Source organism: Plecotus auritus (genome assembly GCF_963455305.1).
Source record: "Plecotus auritus genome assembly, chromosome: 3".
Classification (NCBI taxonomy): Eukaryota; Metazoa; Chordata; class Mammalia; order Chiroptera; family Vespertilionidae; genus Plecotus; species Plecotus auritus.
The window spans coordinates 120,928,461-120,948,796 of NC_137772.1; the positions used below are offsets into that span (position 1 = coordinate 120,928,461).

Below are 20,336 nucleotides of genomic sequence, written 5' to 3' on the forward strand. Positions count from 1 at the left end.
CAAAGTATATGAACAGAAGGCCAAGAGACATATGAAAAAAATGCTCAAAGTCACTAATCATCCCAGGCATGCAAATCAAAATGACAATGAGGTATCACCTCACACCTGTCAGAATGGCTATCATTGACAAATCAACAAATGACAAGTGCTAGTGAGGTGTGGAGAAAAAGGAATCTTCATCACTGCTGGTGGGAATGCAGATTGGTGCAGCCACTGTAGAAAACAGTATGGAGTTTCCTCAAAAAATTAAAAATGGAACTCCCATTTGACCTAGTGACCCCACTTCTAGGAATATATCCTAAGAAATCAGAAATACCAATCAGAAAGAATATATCCACCCCTATGTTCGTAGCAGTGCAATTTACAGTAGCTAAGATTTGAAAACAGCCCAAGTGCCCATCAGTAGTTGAGTGAATAAAAAAGCTGTGGTACATTTACACAATGGTGTACTACACAGCTATAAAAAAGAAAGAACTCTTACCATTTGCAACAGCATGGATGGACCTGGGAGTATTATGCTAAGTGAAAAAAGTTAGTCAGGGAAATATAAGTATTGCATGATCTCACTCATATGTGGAATCCTATATAATAAAGAGGTTATATGCAAATTGACCATCATTCCAACACACAAGATGGCCGCCCCCATGTGGTCAAAGATGGCCACCCCCATGTGGACACAAGATGGCCACCACAAGATGGCTGGCAGGGGAGGGCAGTTGTGGGTGATCAGGCCAGCAGGGGAGGGCAGTTGGGAGGAACCAGGCCTGCAGGGGAGGACAGTTGGGGGGGACTCAGGCCTGCAGGGGAGGGCAGTTGGGGGGACCCAGGCCTGCAGGGGAGGGTAGTTAGGGGTGACCAGGCTGGAAGGGAGGGCAGTTAGGGGTGACCGGGCCAGCTGGGGAGGGTATTTGGGGGCAACAGGCCTGCAGGGGAGGACAGTTAGGGGCAATCAGGCTGGCAGGGGAGCACTTGGGTACAGATCAGGCTGGCAGGCAGAAGTGGTTAGGGGCAATTAGGAAGGCAGGCAGGCGAGCAGTTGGGAGTCAGCAGTCCTGGATTGTGAGAGGAATATCCGACTGCCAGTTTAGGTCCGATCCCCCCAGTGGATCCCCCCAGTGGGATCGGTCCTAAACGGGCAGTTGCACATGCCTCTAGGGGTCCCAGATTGGAGAAGGTGCAGGCTGGGCTGAGGAACCCACCCCCCCATGCACAAATTTCGTGCACCGGGCCTCTAGTCTATATATATTATAGAGAAATATGCTAATTAACTGGGAGCTGTAATGGGTCAACTGGACAGGAGAAGGTTGCGCACGCAGTCCCGGGGGCGAGGCGGCAGGGGCCTCCATGTGCCTGCACTGGGGGAGGGCCTGGTCAGTAGCCGCCGAGGCTGCTTCAAGGGCTGGAGAGGGAGGCAGGGCTGGACCCACAGCAGCCCTGGCTGCTGTGGGGCCCAGGTAGCCAGGCAGGGCCAGACTGGTGACTCCAGGATGGCCGGCCCCCAGGTGGGTCCGGCCACGCAGCTTGACAGCAGACAGCGGGGCCTGTTTGGCCGTAGCCGTGGTGACCTGTGAGCAGGCAAGCGGGCCCACATGCAGCTCCCAGCAGGGCCTGCTTGCCCATCGCCATGGTTTGGAGCAGGCAGGCCCCGCAGAGAGCAGAGAACCATGGGGAGCAGGCCTAAGCCATTAGTAGGACATCCCCTGAGGGCTCCTGGATTAGAGAGGGTGCAGGTTGGGCTGAGGGACCCCCCACTCTGTGCATGAATTTTGTGCACCGGGCCTCTAGTCTAATGAATAAAATAAACTGATAAACAAAATAGATCCAGGGATCATGGAAGCATAGAACAGACTATTTAACCTCAGAGGGAAGGCAGGGGAGGGTGGGTGGGAAGAGATCAATCAAAGAACTTGTACGCATGTGTGCATGACCCATCGTCACTGACGGTGGGGGCCTGGGGTGGGGGGACAGGGTGGGCTAGGGGAGGACAATGGGGGGAAAAGGAGACATATGTAATACTTTCAATAATAAAGATTAAAAAAAGAATACAGCATACAATATATGTAACATATAAAAATATTTATCTTTATTGTTGAAAGTATTACAGATGTCCCCCTTTTTCATCCCCATTGATTCCCTCCACCCTGCACCTGCCCCTCCCAGGCCTTCACTACACTATTGTCAGTGTCCATGGGTTATGCATATATGCATATCAGTTCCCTGGGGTAAATCTCTCCCCACCCATCCTTCCCCCCGACCTTCCCTCTGAGATTCCTCAATCTGTTCCATGGCTCTATGTCTCTAGATCCATTTTGTTCATCAGTTTATCTTGTTCATCAGATTCCACATATGAGAGAGATCATTTGATACTTGCGTTTCTCTGAATGGCTTGTTTTGCTTAGAATAATACTCTCCAGGTACCTCTGTTACAGGATCCCAGGGCATGAGGGACAGGGAAACTGAGACAGAAAAGTTAAAAAAAAGGCCAAACAGTGAGGGCAATTTGCAACCAGCTTGTAACTAACAAACCATTATCTCCTCCAGCTAAGTATAGGAGAGAAAATGATTGAAAAACCTCCCTAATGAGAGAATGCAGAAAGGGAGGGGGAGAGGGGAAAGGAAAAAAGGGCAGTTTTACTCCCTAAGCAGAGAAGCCAGCAGTCTCAAGGCGTGGCAAAATAAAGTTGCCAGGTGCTTCTCAGGATTTCTGGGAAGGCCACAACAAAGTAAAACAAAAAACAAAACAAAACAAAAAAACAGAACAAAACAAAAATGGGACCTTGAGAATTAATCTGTACCAAAATAGTCAGCAGAGGAATTTTATGACCTATAGACAGGAGAGTATATAACACCTCAGAACCCCACACAACTTGATCTTCAGATTAGCTGAGAGCCCGTCTATGCTTCATGAACCAGATGTATAGGTTTGCTTGCTTTGCTTTTTCAATAAAGGTGCATGCTGTCATTGCTTTAATAGATTGGCTTTTCACAACACAGTCAAAGTCTCTCATATATGCTTGTTCTTGTGCCAGCACCAGGCTGTTTTGAGTACAGTGGCTTTGTAGTATAACTTGATATCTGGTATTGTGATTCCTCCAACTTTGTTTTTTCCCAAGATTGCTGCAGCTATTCAGGGTCCTTTTTGATTCCCTATAAATTTTTGGAGAGTGTATTGGGTGTATATGTTTACCAGAGTTATATCCTCTTGTTGAATTGATCCCTTTAGTATTATGAAGTGGCCTTCATTGTCTCTTCTTATCTCCTTCACTTTGAAGTCTATTTTGTCAGATATGAGTATTGCTACACCAGCTTTTTTTCATTTCAATTTGCCTGGAAAAAAAATTTCCATCCCTTCTCCTTTAGTCTGTATGAGTTCTTTGTTCTGAAGTGGGTCTCTTGTAGATGGCATATATATGGGTTATGTTTTCTTATCCATTCAGCTACCCTATATCTTTTGATTGGAGCATTTAAGCCACTTACAATTAAGGTTATTATTGATAGGTAGTTATTTGTTGCCATTCCTATTCTTTATGCCTGTGTTCTTCTCTTTCTCTCTCTGTCTTCTTTTTACAATAGTCTCTTTTTTCTTGCAGTGCTGGTATGGTGGTATTAAACTCTTTTAGCCTTTTTTTTTTTTCTTTGAAGCTCTTTATTTCACCATCTATTTTGAATGATAGCCTTACTAGATAGAGTAGTCTTGGATTCAGTCTCTTGGTTTTAATTACTTTGTATACTTCATGCCAGTCCCTTCTGACCTGAAGTGTTTCTATTGAGAAATCAGCTGATAGTCTAATGCAGCTAACTTTCTAACTTTCTGTCTCTCTCTTCTAGCCTTTAAGATTCTTTCTTTGTTTTTAATGTTTGCTATTCTTACCATGATGTGCTTATGTGTGAATCTTTTGGGGTTCTTCTTGATTGGGACTCTCTGTGTTTCCTGAACTTGAGTGACTTTTTCCTTCTCCAGGTTAGGAAAATTTTCTGCCATTATTTTTTCAAACAGGTTCCTTTTCAGATTCCTTTCTCAGATTCTTCTCCTTCTGTGTCCCTTATGATGTGAATGTTATGTTTCATTTGACCCAAAGTTCCCTCAGATGAGTGGTCGGCAAACTCATTAGTCAACAGAGGCAAATATCAACAGTACAACGATTGAAATTTCTTTTGAGAGCCGAAAACCGACTTCTGCGCATGGGCCACCAAGTTTCAATCGCACTATACGTGCGTGCCCGCAAGTGGTATTTTGTGGAAGAGCCACACTCAAGGGGCCAAAGAGCCTGCATGTGGCTCGCGAGCTGCAGTTTGCCGACCACTGCCTTAGACTCTCCTCCTGCATTAAATTATTTTTTTCAATTTGCTGCACTGAATGTGTTTTTTTTTTTTTTTTTTTAACTTGTCTTATAATTCACTGATTCGGTCCTGAGGTTCTTCTAGTCTACTGTTTATGCCTGTTACTGTTTGTGTCCTTTCAGGGTGCTTTTTTATTTCAGCTATGTCATTCTTCATTTCTGATTAATCCTTATTTATTGTTTTAACCTATCTGTTCATGTTAGTGCAGCGCTCATTAAGTCCCTTATAATTCTCATTAAGTTGCTTGTAGTTCTCACTGAGTTGTTTGAACACCCTTATTACCATTACTTTGAATTCTTTATCTGACAGCTTACATCCATTTTATATCGTTCTTTTCCTGGTGATTCCCCTTCTTCTTTCATTTTGAGGTTTTTTGTCTCTCCATTTTCTGTCCTTTTGTATTTGTTTCTATGTATTAGATCAAACTGCTATGCCTCCCAGACTTTGTGGGGTGGTCTTATGTAGTAGGTATTTTGTGAGACCCAGTAGTGTAGTCTCTTAGATCTTCTGGGCTGGGTGCTCTAGGAAAGCCCCTTGTTTGAGTTATTTGGGTTCTCCTGATTTAATTCACTCTTGAATGTTGTCCCATTTGTGGATGGAATCTTCTCTCAGGCTGGTTGACTATGTGGCTCTCACCTAACCACGTAATGCGAGCTGTTGTGAATGTGCTGACAGAACATAGCAAAATACATCACAACAAAACACAGAACAAAAGGAACAAGACAAAAACTTACACAAGGACCTACAGCACCAACAAAAGCAACCACCAGAAAAGAGAGATTTAGGGTACAGAAAAAATGGCGGCGGAATAGACAGACGTGTTCCGAGCCTTGTCCCGGAGCAGAAAGAAAGAACAGCTGAGGGTCGCACTAGGAGTGTTTGTTGGCAAGTTGGGGGACAGCTGAACTCCAGAAGAAGGTGGGAGACTGCTAGACGGGGTTCCCCTGACCTGGCAGCTCCCACTGCGGCTGGGTCCCCTCCCGGAGCTGCGGGCTTGGACGTGGAGTCGCCGCCATCTGGAACCGGAAAGTGGAGCTTATCGGAAGCCTGAGAATCCACAACTGCGGCACCCACGGAACAGCTGCGAGCCCCAGAACAACGCTCCCCAATTGGCGCAAACACACGGGTTCAGAGGAGCTCTACACTCCACCACGGAAAGGTCAGATTTCGCCTGGGATAAGGTGAGGTCTCTGGTCCCAGCGCGAGAGAGGAACGCGCGTTTTGCAGGAGCTGGAGGACCAGGGAAGTCTGTGCCTAGAAAAATCAGTGGCTGCTGGGGCTGGCATGATCTGTGAATGTGGAAGGGGGTCCTCAGAGCTGCTAAAAGAAGGGCTCTCTAAAAAGCAACCCATTTTGATCTGAAGTGCAGGGACACCCTAAGAATTTCAGGGGTGTGCTAGACTTACGCGCAGCCACAGAGTGCGCACACTTGGGCTTTTTCCTCTTGAAATTCTTGCTTCTGATTACTAAGCCCAATTCATAGGTTCACCCAGTTGGGGACACCCTGGGAGACTGCAGGGGAAAGTTGTTTTTCTGGAACCTGGGGATCAGAGCGGGGAGTGACCATCCGAGAGCCAGCTCTGAGGCAGCCCACTCCCACAAACCGGTAGTGAGTGCCACAGGGAAAGAAGGCTCTAACACTCCCTAGAGAGGCCATAGATAAACCAGGAAGTCAATCCAGAAACACTGCCACCCAGGGGCTGAATCACAAATTGACTCTTGTGAAATCAAAAATAAAGGAATACGAATTAAGACACACCGCCTGCTTAAAATCAGGACTGGCTTACATCACTGAAGAGCAGTGGAACGCAGGGAACTGCAATACTGTCCGGACTGAGAAACAGGCGTGCCAAACAGAACAACAGAGGAAGTGATTGACCTTCACTACTCCACATTTTATTTTTATTTTTTATTTTTTTATTTTCATTTTTTGCATCTTTTACTCAAGAAACTAATTTTTTTCCTCACTTGATTTTACCTTTTTAATTATTACATTTTTATTTTCAATCTGTATTATTACTACTGCTATTTTATCTTTTTTTTTTTTTAAGTGTCATTTTATTTTCTCTTCATTTTGTTTTGGGATTAATGTTCTACATTCTATTTTTATCTTTCCTTTAGCATCATTTTACTCTATCTCAAATCTACCTTTATGCCATCACTCTCTTCCTCACTTTTCCCTTTTCAGTGTCCTGTTTATCTTACCCCTTTCCTGCTTTAGATTTTCCCTATTCTTTCTGTTTACCCCCTTTTAAAATTTCACCCTACTTATATATCTAATCTCCAATCCCCTGCTCCAAGTCCATACATACCTCTCTCTTCGCTGTCTTAACTATCCAAAAAATTGTTTTTCTCTCTGTCCTTTTGTTGTTGTTCGTTTGAATGTAGATTATATCGAATTTTTATGCTTTGTTGTGAGATTGTTTTGCTTATTCTTCTTTTGTTTATTTTTTTGTTTGTTTAGTGCTTCTGTTTTCCCTTGCCTCACTCAATATTAGTTGGTGTTGTAGTTTGTATTAATCCCCAGGTACTTGTTGCTGGCATTTGCTGGGATAAGTGATTGTTCTATTGGAGTTTTATCCCCAATATATATAGTCTGTTTCCCTTTCTCTCTTAGTCTCTTTCTTGTCTCTCATACTTTTTTTTTCTTCTTTTTTTCCCTTTTCCCAATTTCATTTTGACACCCCCCCCTTTTTTTTTTCTTCTTCTTTCTTTCTTTTTCCTCTTCTTCTTTCTCTACTATCCCCTAATTTGCCTTTCTCTGGTGGTCACCTTTATTGGAGGTTATTAATATCGTGAATACATTTCTGTTCAGTGCCTTGTGTGTTGTACCTGGTAGTGCTGTATTTTGTGCCTTTAAATCGACGCAGGAGAGAGAGAACTACATAACCAGACACCCAGAGAAGAGAGACCATGGGGAGACAAAGACACAGCCCGCATATGAAAGAAAAGCAGGCATCACCAGAAAAGGAAGTAAACGAAATGGAAGCAAGCAACCTTCCAGAAAAAGAATTCAGAGAAATGATCATAAGGTGGCTGAAAAGAATGGAAGACAAATTCGACAATATGAGCAAGAACCAAGAGGAAATGAAGAAGAACCAAGAAGAAATGAAAAATGACATCGCTGCTGTAAAGAACTCAATAGAAAGCATCAAGAGTAGACTAGAAGAAGCAGAGGACCGCATCAGTGAGCTAGAAGACAAGATGGGAAAAAATACCCAAGTAGAGCAACTTCTAGAAAAAAAAATTAAAAGGCAGGAGGAGAGCCTAAGGGAACTTTGGGTCAACACGAAACAAAACAACATCCGCATAATAGGGGTTCCAGAAGGAAAGGAAGCTGAGCAAGGAATACAAAACCTATTTGAAGAAATAATGACAGAAAATTTCCCTGATATAGAGAAGAAAAAACCCACACAAATCCAAGAAGCTCACAGAGTCCCAAGCAAAATGAACCCAAAAGACTGACGCCAAGGCACATTATAATTAAATTGGCAAACACCAACGACAAAGTAAGAATCTTAAAAGCGGCCAGAGAGAGACAGAAAGTTACATACAAAGGAACCCCCATCAGACTAGCAACTGATTTCTCAACAGAAACTCATCAGGCCAGAAGGGAATGGAATGAAATATACAAAGTCATGCAAAGGAAGGGTCTGAATCCAAGAATACTGTACCCAGCAAGGCTGTCAATCAAAATTGAAGGTGAAATCAGGAGCTTCACAGACAAAAAAGGACTAAGGGAATTTATTACCACCAAACCAGCAATGCAAGAAATGCTAAAGGGTCTGCTGTAAAAAAAAAAAAGAAATAGGAAGCGAAGAAGGAACATAGGGGTAAAGAATAAAAATGGCGACAAATAAGTACCTATCAATAATAATTTTAAATGTAAATGGATTAAATGCCCCAATCAAAAGACATAGGGTAATGGATTGGATAAGAAAACAAGACCGATATATCTGCTGTCTACAAGAAACCCACCTCAGCAAAAAAGACGCACACAGGCTGAAGGTGAAGGGATGGAAAAAGGTTTTCCAGGCAAATGGAACTGAAAAAAAAAAGCTGGGGTAGCAATACTTATATCTGACAAATTAGATCTCAAAGTGAAAGACATAACAAGAGATAAGGAAGACCACTTCATAATACTAAAGGGAGCAATCCAACAAGAAGAAATAACTCTGGTAAACATATATGCACCCAATACAGGAGCACCCAAATACATAAAAAAACTCCTGGAGGATATCAAGGGAGAGATTGACAGCAATACAATCATAGTAGGAGACTTTAATACCCCACTATCACCATTGGACAAATCCTCTAAACAAAAAATCAGCAAAGAAACATCAATCCTAAATGACTCACTAGACCAGATGGAATTAATTGACATCTTCAGAACATTTCACCCCAAAGCCACAGAATATACATTCTTCTCAAGTGCACATGGGTCATTTTCAAAGATAGACCATATGTTGGGACATAGGCAAAGTCTCTTCAAATTCAAGAAGATAGAAATCATATCAAACATCTTCTCAGACCACAGTGGCATAAAACTGGAAATCAACTACAATAAAAACAACCCAAAGAAATCAAACACATGGAGACTAAACAGCATGCTATTAAACCATGACTGGGTTACCAGAGAGATCAAGGAAGAAATAAAAAACATCATGACAACAAATGACAATGAAAACACTACAATCCAAAATCTATGGGACACAGCGAAAGCAGTCTTGAGAGGGAAGTTCATAGCTCTACAAGCCTACTGCAAAAAACAAGAAACAGGGGTAATAAATTACCTAACCCAACAACTCAAAGAGTTAGAAAAAGAGCAACAAGAAAAGCCCAGTGTAAGCAGAAGGAAGGAAATAATAAAGATCAGAGCACAGATAAACGACATAGAGACCAAAGAAACAATACAAAAGATCAACAAAACCAAGAGCTGGTTCTTTGAAAGGATAAACAAGATTGATGAACCTCTAGCCAGGCTCACCAAGAAGCAAAGAGAGAGGACCCAAATAAACAAAATCAGAAATGAAAGAGGTGAAATAACAACAGATCCCGCCGAAATACAAAGGATTGTTAAAAAATACTACGAACAACTCTATTCCAACAAACTGGACAACCTGGAGGAAATGGACATATTCCTAGAAAAATATAACCTTCCAAAACTCAATCAGGAAGAATCTAAACAGCTCAATATGCCAGTAACTATGGAAGAAATTGAAGCAGTCATCAAAGAGCTTCCGGCAAACAAAAGCCCGGGGCCAGACGGCTTCACAGGAGAGTTTTACCAAACATTCAAGGAAGAACTAAAACCTATCCTCCTCAGACTATTCCAAAAAATTCAAGAGGAAGGAACACTTCCAAGCTCCTTCTATGAAGCCAGCATCACCCTAATACCAAAACCAGATAAAGACAACACAATGAAAGAGAATTACAGGCCAATATCCCTCATGAATGTAGATGCCAAAATCCTCAACAAAATTCTAGCAAATCGGATCCAGCAGTACATCAGAAAGATCATACACCATGACCAAGTAGGGTTTATCCCAGGAATGCAAGGATGGTTCAATATCCTAAAATCAATAAATGTGATACATCACATAAACAAATTGAAAGATAAAAATCACATAGTCATATCACTTGATGCAGAAAAAGCATTTGACAAAATCCAACACCCTTTCTTGATAAAAACTCTCAACAAGGTGGGAATAGAAGGATCATACCTCAACATAATAAAAGCTATATATGATAAACCCACAGCTAACATCATACTCAATGGGCAAAAACTAAAACCATTTCCCCTAAGAACAGGAACAAGACAAGGATGCCCACTCTCACCACTCCTGTTTGACATAGTACTGGAAGTATTAGCCATTGCAATTAGACAAGAAGAAGAAATAAAAGGCATCCAAATTGGTAAAGAAGAAGTAAAGCTGTCCTTATTTGCAGATGACATGATATTGTACATAAAAAACCCGAAAGACTCTATCAAAAAACTAACAGACTTAATAAATGAATTCGGCAAGGTAGCAGGATACAAAATTAATGCCAAGAAATCTATGACATTTCTATACACCAACAGTGAACTTACAGAAAGAGAGACTAAAAAAGCAATCCCATTTTCCATCGCACCAAAAAAATTAAGATACTTAGGAATAAACCTAACCAAGGAGGTAAAAGACTTATATGCGGAAAACTACAGGACACTGAAAAAAGAGATAGAGGAAGATGTAAATAGATGGAAGAACATACCATGTTCATGGATTGGTAGAATCAACATCATCAAAATGTCCATACTACCCAAAGCAATCTATAGATTCAATGCACTCCCCATTAAAATACCAACAGCATATTTCACAGACCTAGAAAGAACTCTCCAAAAATTCATCTGGAATAAAAAAAGACCCCAAATAGCCACAGCAATCCTGAGAAAGAAGAATAAAGTAGGAGGGATCTCAATACCAGATTTCAAGCTGTATTACAAAGCCACTGTCCTCAAAACAGCCTGGTACTGGCACAAGAACAGACATATAGATCAATGGAATAGAATCGAGAATCCAGATATCGACCCAAACCAATATGCGCAATTAATATTTGACAAAGGAGGCATGAGCATACAATGGAGTCAAGACAGTCTCTTCAATAAATGGTGTTGGGAAAATTGGACAGATACATGCAAAAAAATGAAACTAGATCACCAACTTACACCATACACAAAAATAAACTCAAAATGGATACAGGACTTAAATATAAGACGGGAAACCATAAAAATACTAGAGGAATCCACAGGCAGCAAAATCTCAGACATATGCCAAAAGAACTTTTTCAGTGATACTGCCCCTAGGGCAATGGAAGCCAAAGAGAAAATAAACAAATGGGACTACATCAAAATAAAAAGCTTTTGCACAGCAAAAGAAACCATCAACAAAACAACAAGGAACCCCACTGTATGGGAGAACATATTTGCAAATGGTATCACTGATAAAGGTTTAATTTCCAACATCTACAGGCAGCTTATACAACTTAATAAAAGGAAGATAAATGATCCAATAAAAAAATGGGCAACGGACCTAAATAGAATCTTTTCGAAAGAAGACAGAAGGAAGGCCAAGAGACATATGAAAACATGCTCAAAGTCACTTATTATCCGAGAGATGCAAATCAAAATGACAATGCGATACCATCTCACACCTGTCAGAATGGCTATCATCAACAAATCAACAAACGACAAGTGTTGGCAAGGATGCGGAGAAAAAGGAACCCTCGTGCACTGCTGGTGGGAATGCAGACTGGTGCAGCCACTGTGGAGAACAGTATGGAGTTTCCTCAAAAAACTGAAAATGGAACTCCCATTTGACCCAGTAATCCCACTCCTGGGAATATATCCTAAGAAACCAGAAACACCAATCAGAAAGGATATATGCACCCCTATGTTCATAGCAGCACAATTTACAATAGCTAAGATTTGGAAACAGCCTAGGTGCCCGTCAGCAGATGACTAGATCAGAAAACTATGGTACATCTACACAATGGAATACTATGCTGCCATAAAAAAGAAGAAATTACTACCATTTGTTGACACCTGGATTAAATTAGAGAACATTATGCTAAGTGAAATAAGCCAGTCAATGAAAGAAAAATACCACATGATCTCACTCATTTAGGGATAATGAAAAACATTATAAACTGATGAACCAAAAGATAGTTACAGAGGCAGTAAAGCATCAAACAGAGTGTCTAATTACAGCGGTAAGGTTAGGGAGAGGTGGGAGAAATAAGAGATCAACTGAAGGACTTGTATGCATGCATATAAGAGTAACCAACGGATGCAAAACATTGGGGGGTGAGGGCAGGTATGGGAGTGGGGTGGGGGGGGCAATGGTAAGATATGTACACATATAATACCTTAATAAAAATTTGAAAAAAAAAAAAAGAGAGATTTAGGAAAGAGAAAAGAGAGCAAGAATTATAGAAGAAACAAAAGAGAGAGAAAATAAAACAAACAAACAAAAAAAGGGGGTGGGGAATGGAATATGTAGGGGCAGAGCTGAAATAAAGAAAATAAGAATAAAGAACTAGGGGAATAGGGGAAGAAAAACAATTTAAAATAAAGGAGGAAGTAAAGATTGTTTTGAAAAGGAAAATAGAGGAGAAAGCAGGTAGACCCAAAAAATAACAAAAGGAAAAATTATAGGAAAGCAGGAGAAAATGAAAAGAAAAATATTGAGTAAGAAAAGGGAAGGGGAAAATGAGATATATGAACAAAACAATAGAGACTAAATAACAAAAAGTAAATAAAGCAGATAAAGAAGATAAATAATAAAAGGAAAAAATGATCAGGCCAAGAAAAAAAGGAAGAAAAAAGAGGAAAAGGAAAAAGAGGGAAAAAAAGAAAAAAGAAGAAAAGAGAAAAAAAATGTGAAATGGCATTAATTTCAGAAACTGTCTGCCTTTGTCTTTTAGCAACCTGCTTGAAGTACCAAGGGATCCACAGTTTGTGTCTTATCTCCATAGGACTTGGCTCTAAAGCAAGTTTGTTAGCAGCATGGGGCCCAGGGCTGGATCAGCAAACTTCCCCAGGTTCCCTGGGGTCTGCCTCTGCCCACCTTTGCCTGCCAGCCAGCTGTCAATCTTCATCACTCAAAAATCTTTTCCTGAATGGGATTTAGGCGAAATTGAGAGTCTAGAGCCTTTCAAGAAAAATGGCTGTTTTGGTATGGGGTGTATGACCAAATGCAGGATTCCTGGCTGCTGCTTTTCCATGTCTCCCCACAATGCTTCCCACACCAGCCTCTCCTTAGGCACCTGGAGTCCACACAGCCCTCCCTTCAGCAAAGCCTCAGGTGGATAGTTGCAAATGAAAACTCCTGTGCTCTGGGTAAAAAAAAACAAACAAAAAACCAAAAAAAACAAAAAAAAAATACCACCAAAAAGCAGAAACTTAGGCTTTCTCTCACTGGGCTCCAGCCTACCGGGTTCCAGACTCTGAGGTGGCCAGCAGCCCTGCTGCCTTTCATGGCTGGATGTTACCTGGGTTGCTGGTCTCATGTCTGGTGCTCCAGGCTGTGGAGCCCAGCCTGGGTTCCAGGCCTCAATCTTCTAAGGAAACAGACCCTCCCATAGCTTAGACCTCCCCTCTCACTCTCAGCCTGCCCCTGGAAGCTGGGTCAGCCCCTCTCGTGACCTCTCCCTTCCCACAGGTCTCCAGGTGTTTTCTGTCCTTCCTTGATATAAGCATCCTCCTCAGCTGGACCTCAATTGGTCATTTCTGGTGTATGGTCCCCACTTTAGTTTTATTCCCAGTCTGGCCCTGAGAGGAGGTGCAAGAAAGGTCTGCCTATTCAGCCACCATTTTTTCAAATCCAGGAGTCTAAGTTTTAATGAGTGATAAATGTTACATTCTGCAGGAGGAAGGACTTTTCCTTTTTTGCTTCTTTAGAATGTGGCAGACCTGGCTAGTGTGTCTCAGTTTTTTGGGCATTTTTACAGGCAGTGAAAGGTTGCCAGTTCAATTCTCAGTCAGGGCATATGCCTAGGTTGCAGGCTTGATCCCTGGTAGGGGGCATGCAGGAGGCAGTTGATCAATGTTACTCTCTCACATCAACGTTTTTCTCTCTCTCTCTCTTCCTCTCCCTTCCTCTCTTTAAAAATAAAGCAAAAACAAAAACCTTTTCTTTAAAAGATTGTGGCAGAAATGTATGCTGAAGTAGCCAGCTAACCCTTATTTTTTCTTTATATAAATTTGGTCTCAGAATATTTCTGGAAGGGTAATGTTTCGAAGAAGCCACTGCGATGACTGGCTTCCATTGTAGTCTCTAATCCTGGGCACGTGGCTACCCTATTCTGTAGCTTTATTCAGGTGCCGATTACTGTCCATATGCTACAGAGTTAATTTCACCGGATCATTCTCCCAAAGTTGGTTGCCTTTTAGATGGTGGCATTTGAACATCAGGACTTGGCCATTAAGTTTGGAGACATGCAAGCAAAAGTCATCTGTTCTAATTTCTTTGTTGGCAGTATAAAAGAGCACTTGATTACATCCCATACAATAACAGTTAAAAATTACCCCCTTTTCTCCAAAGTAACAATCTCCAAAGTTCCTTCACAATGTAACATCCTAAAGGAAATTTCTAGGTTTTCTCTTCTCCAAATGTCCATTCTAGCATCATATGTTCCAATTTTCTGAAAGTAATTTCTGTCTATTTAAAAAGGGCCTCCTGCCACTGTAGCTGTTTTGACAAAAAGAGTTGATCGCCTTTCCTTCTGTCCATTTTTCTTCGGGGAACAGGATACCAGTGAAAATTGATCTTCCACTGAATCTACCATAGGTCATTTAAGAACTGCCATGTGCTCAAAACTCTCATAGCTGATTACATCAGTGGCAAGACATACCACATTGTCCTGTCTTGTTTGATCCTGGCTATAAGAGGCTCTAGCCTAGTGGACACTCATAATGAGTGTCTGAGAAGGTGATCACTTGGCCTTTAGACACAGCAGCTCTTCTGAATCTAGTTCTGATCAATCCAGAAAATTTTTCCATTTGAATTACATGAACTGGCACTTTTAATTTTTCTCACCTAATTCTTTAGAGGTCTTTTTAAAAAGCCTCTTTCACTGGCATCATTTACTAGAACAATTTCTTCTAGCACGTGTGTTGGTGAGCAATTAATGACACTATGGACAGTTGGTAGAAGTGTGCTCAAAGCCTCATTGTAGAAAACAATTACCATACTGGTTGTAGGACCAGAGCAATACTTTTAAAAAAAAAGAGGTTCATTCATGTGCCTTTCTCTATGTAAGCCTCTCCAGTGGCTTCCCTTCACATTCAAAATGAAATCCAAAATCTATACCATGGCCTTTCAGGCCTTACAAGATCTTCCTCCTGTTCCTCCTTGGCTTCTCTCTCACTACCGCCCCCTTGCTCAATCCACTCTACCATATTGGCTTTCTTGCTGCTCTTTGACCATGCTAGGCACTGTTCGGCTTCAGAGCCTTTGCATCTACTGTTCCTTGGGATTGTCAGAGCTCTTCCTCATTAGCTGAGTGGCTTGGTCCTTTACGTCATGCATGTCTCTGCCCAATATCACTTGATCGCAGAGGATTTCTGTGGCCACTACACTAGAATCAACCCCTGCCCCAATCACTCTCTGTCCCCTTGCCCTGCATTAGTTTTCCTCTGGGACACAGATCACAGATACCATCAATGGCTTCCTCCCTAGCTCTAAAGAGCTGGGTGGGACCTCCTCTATTTTTTCATTGTTGTTTCCCTGTTACCTGGAACAGTATCTGGCACTTAGTAGAGAATTAATAAATATTTTTGAATGAATGAACTTCCTCAACTGTAACATAAACATAGCAACAAGTTTCATAGCGTTATTTCTTATTACACTTTCTATATAGGCCATAGGCATTTAAGAGCAAGGGCATTTGGGGCCACTTGGTATTGCCCAGGTATGTGGCTTCAGATAAGCTGCTTAATCCTGGCACAGGTTTTAGAGTATTAAGAGAAAGGATGAATGATATCATCTTTAGGAAATTTCTCCCAAATACAGTTTTTCTTGGTTGCACTTTTGAAAGGTGGTGAGAAGTAGTTGATTCAACGCTGCCAGACCAGAGTAGAAATGTTAGCAGAGCTGGAGGAGTGTGTATGAAAACTGTGATTGTGAAATGGAGGCTCTGAACAAGGACATGCACTAGGACCAAGCATAACCCAATTCTCCCTCACCCCAGGAGAAAAAACTTACATAATATTGGTAAAAAGCTGCTTTATAGATGAGGGTGTCCATTTTACTCAAGGTGCTATCAGTTTGTGTGTGTGTGTGTGTGTGTGTGTGTGTGTTTTAACAGAAAATACACTAAAAGACTGCACACAGTCTTTCCTTTTGGATAAACCCAGCTTATACCATGAAGCTTTGGACAACTAGGTCTCTCCTGATGCCTTCTTAGGCTGCCCAGATCTGCTGATACCCTCAGGAATTCTGGGTGGAAATGATTGCCCTTAACATACACCAGATGCCTGGTCATAAGGTTTTGGAATTGAGCCTACTAAACTTTGCTTTTATTGTGGCATAGGCTATATCTATGAATGTGTAGCTAGAACCAAAATTATATCAGGTAGGACCCATTTACCAAACCCCTGAGTATTCCTTCCTATTGGACCTGCTGCTTCCTCTAAGACAAAGTCAAGTCCTATGACTTGAACACCTGGAAGAAAATCTTAGTATGTATTTTATGGCTTTTTGTGATGAGATCTGTTGGAGTAGCTTGATTTCATTTTCTTTTATAATGAGTAAACTAAAAGTAAAAGCTCTCAGAACCCAAACTACATGCTATGAACTCTAATCTCTCTGTTCAATAACAGTAATCATGTAAAAAATATTGATACTGACTCAATTGGGTTCAAATTCTGCACCAAAATTTTCCCATTTTCTTTATATTGGTACAAAAAATTTATAAACATTTCTAGGTAAAATAGAAGCCATAATGATAATATTAGACTTTTAATTTCTTATCTGAATTCACTATCATTTTTTCCTCTTTATAAATACTTCCATAACTTCTTTCTTTTTGTCTCTAAAGTTAGTGATGTGAGTTAATTATCATCTCATTTTATTATAATCATCTTTCACAATTCACTATTTAATAAATATAAGGAATATGAGATTTTAATACCAGAGGACTGTAAAGATATATTTTTAAATGATTGATGTTTTATTTAGTATAGTGTTTTTACCAAATTCTGTGTCCTGTACCCAGAACAAAGAGATACATTTTAAAGGAATCAGCTGGCCAAGGACAGTGACATTCCCAATGTAAACTCTACAGCCAGAGTGTGTTATTTTTTGTTACATCACACCTGCCACATACTGGGGGAGTATTTGACTGCTTAACATTTTCATGATTCATTTTTTCTGTCCTCATATTTTGGGTTACAAAATATATAGTAACCAGACTTTTCTTGAACCAACAACTCTCCATTTCTTAGTACTATTCTCCCCATCTGTAAAATCTAGTCCCTCCTGGAACTCACTGCCTGTGCTCCTGAGACTTGGCTGTTGGGTTTGGATGGCACAGATACAGATCCTAATGGGGACCAGAAAGAAGGGAAAACACAAATAGCTTTATTTTACCTAAAACTAATGGTTCTAGTAAAAAGTTTTAAAGCTGCAACTTCACCTAAGTTAGAGTTTGATAATTATGTATGGATTTTAGACAATCCTCCCATTGGTATTTTGAAAGGCAGAGAATTTCCTATCTATGCAGTAAGAGGTAAAGAAGAGCAGCTGAACTGTGGTGCCATTAGGCCTACTCATCTCTTACCCCACTCTGTAAATTTCCCATAAAAACAAAACAATTTAAAATGATAGCTACAAAGGCCCCAGGTACTGACTTACAAAATAAACCTAAACCATGAAATATCATATTTCTGATTTCCACCAAAATAGACAAATAAACTCCATCAGTTAGTTTACTGATTTCCTTAGCATACCTAAATGCCACTGGGAGTGTTCTTGATTCCAGAATTTCTGTGACTTGTGACCAAGTAACACTCTTTGCCTGCTCAGTATCCACAGATGCTGTCCAGGGCTCCAACAAAATCAGTGAATGCATTGCTTTTCGGTTTCTGTCAACTTTCCAAGGAACAAAGGCATTTCTGTGATGATTGTATCTCCCATTTTAACATGGTTTTCATTTGGCTACCGAGGCAATGCTTTTGAGAGACTTTGTGTGAAACAGGGCCTTTTCTGGGTGAGCTGATTCACAAAGCTTAAAGATTAAATCCACTCCCACGATAACTGCAATATTGGTTTTCTAGTGAGACAATTTTTTACTAGCCTTTCCCCAACTGCATTACCAAGAAAAAAAAAATGCCAAGAATATAAAAATACAGGTTTGGGTAAAATTTTGAATTTCTATAATTTTAATTTGTCCACTGGTTGGCTTTTTGTTATTTTTCAAATGCTGACTCTATGCTCATCTGCATAGTGGGATTAAATGATTGTTTAATGTTTATAGGACCCTTTTTAGCAATTAGAATAAGAAAAACAAAAATACTCGTACTCCATTCTCCAACCATCTGGATTCCAATTGAAACCCCATACCTGGTGGTACTTACTTTTATCTTCATCATACGACCCTCCAGAGCTATTGCTGTACCTTGACTCCAGGCGAGTATGGGCTCTGATGACGTTACTAAACCTTCAAATACAAGAACAGTCATCATCAAATACTGCTGTGTGTGTACGTGCTATTTTCATAAACACATACTATTATCTAGTGATTGAGTTTTTGGCAGCTAGTTCCAATGATGCTTTTCCTAAAGAAATACTGCAAAAATTGTATCTCAAACATTTATTTTTCCCTGGAGAGGTCTAGTGGTTGCTTTTGCTCTTAAGCACAAGTTGAAACCTGGAACAGATAAACATTTTAAGGTTATACTGAACTGGAGAATTATAACATTTGTTTGGAAATGAAATGGAGTGATACCAAATAATATACACCCCTTATTCACATGGTATCCTGGCAGCTGGTCAGTAACTAACTGATGCATGATTAAACATTGAAAATTGACAAGACATAAAAAAGTGGTTCATAATATATCTTGGAATTTACCGGCTTTAAAGTTTCTCTTAAAATGATCAGAGGGTTTAAAAAATATGTTTTTTAATTGATTTGAGAGAGAGAGAGCGAGAGAGCGAGAGCGAGAGCGAGAGCGAGAGCGAGAGCGAGAGAGAGAGAGAGAGAGAGAGAGAGAGAGAAACATCAATGTGAGAGAGAAACATCAACTGGCTACCTCCTACAAACCCCATACTGGGGATTAAGCCTGTAACCCGGGCATATGCCCTGACCAGGAATCACACTGGCAACCTTCTTTTAGTGCAGGGGTGAATACTCAACCAACTGAGCTATATCAGCCAGGGCAATTGGAGGGTTTTCAGAACAAGGTAACTAGTTGGGTTGTAAAATAACCAGAGAGGCTCTGTCTGGTCTCTGTGGATTAAGAAGTAACGCCCTCCCCCCCACCCCCGCCCCGCCAAAATTGTAGAAATATAGTAACTTCATACACATTACTCATTTACTTTCACTTACTCATCTTTGACATAAACACTGTTTACTTTATGAATGAGGAAACGGGCCAAGTGAAACAGCTTGTCCAGTGTCATGCAGAAGACAATGGGAGTGCAGAAATGCTTTTGGTTCCAATGAGAGACGGCAAGACATGGGATTTTAAGACCAAACTCTCACTAGCTCTATGACCTTGGCCAAGTCCTTTATCTTCATGGGGCCCCTGTTCTACACCTGTCAAAAGTAATACTAATAATACTTCACCATTTATTTTGTTGGGGTTGTAGAAATCAAAAAAAAAAAATGATGCGAGAATGTTTCTAACACTGTGAGGTACCATCAAACTCTAAGGTACTAATTTTTATATTTAATAATATAATAATTATTTCTAGATTTCTAGAATGCTTTTTCCTTTTCAGGGCACCAGAGACTTTTAAGCCAATAGCATTTGAATATCATCTGGAGATCTATAAGGCATGGCAAGGGTATGGCTGGGGGAAATGGCATGTCTATATTTATTTTATACAAAGTGATACAGAGCAGGTTTGATCTACTTAATATGTATGCAGCCAAAACAAACAACTAAGGCAATCAATAAGTATCTGGAAAACTCAAGCCAAAGTAGGGGTGTGCCCCTACATTACTGACTGGATATTCTGCACTAATTGACAGCAGGTCAACACCCTGTTTCACTCTAGCTGTCCTCACCAGTGCATGGAGCAAGAGTGATGTTTCAGGGAAAAGTGCTGGATGTGCCATTATGAGCCTACCTTGTCCCAGGTGTGCATTTGTGACTGGATTTGCTAAATAAGTAAATGCACGATTTATAGTGACTGTAAAGGCTATAATGATTTTTGTTTTATTCATTTCTTAGATACTTGTAGCAGCTTTTATTTTCTCCTGAAACATCCATCTTTTCCCCAGTCACT

At 40.7% G+C, this 20,336-nt stretch overlaps 1 protein-coding gene across 11 annotated transcripts in view; it reads right to left on the minus strand.

Annotated features, from left to right (window-relative positions):
- The window catches only part of FRY (FRY microtubule binding protein), a gene marked incomplete at its 5' end in the record, with an annotated part of 677,381 nt that overhangs the window by 183,689 nt on the left and 473,356 nt on the right, over window positions 1-20,336 (minus strand). For all 11 annotated transcript variants that reach the window (XR_013960263.1, XM_080662182.1, XM_080662181.1 and 8 more), the window contains one exon: window positions 18,458-18,540. Coding sequence is in view for 10 of the 11 variants with exons in the window: in XM_080662182.1 (XP_080518308.1) it covers window positions 18,458-18,540 (83 nt within the window). The remainder of the gene's footprint in view (window positions 1-18,457; window positions 18,541-20,336) is intronic.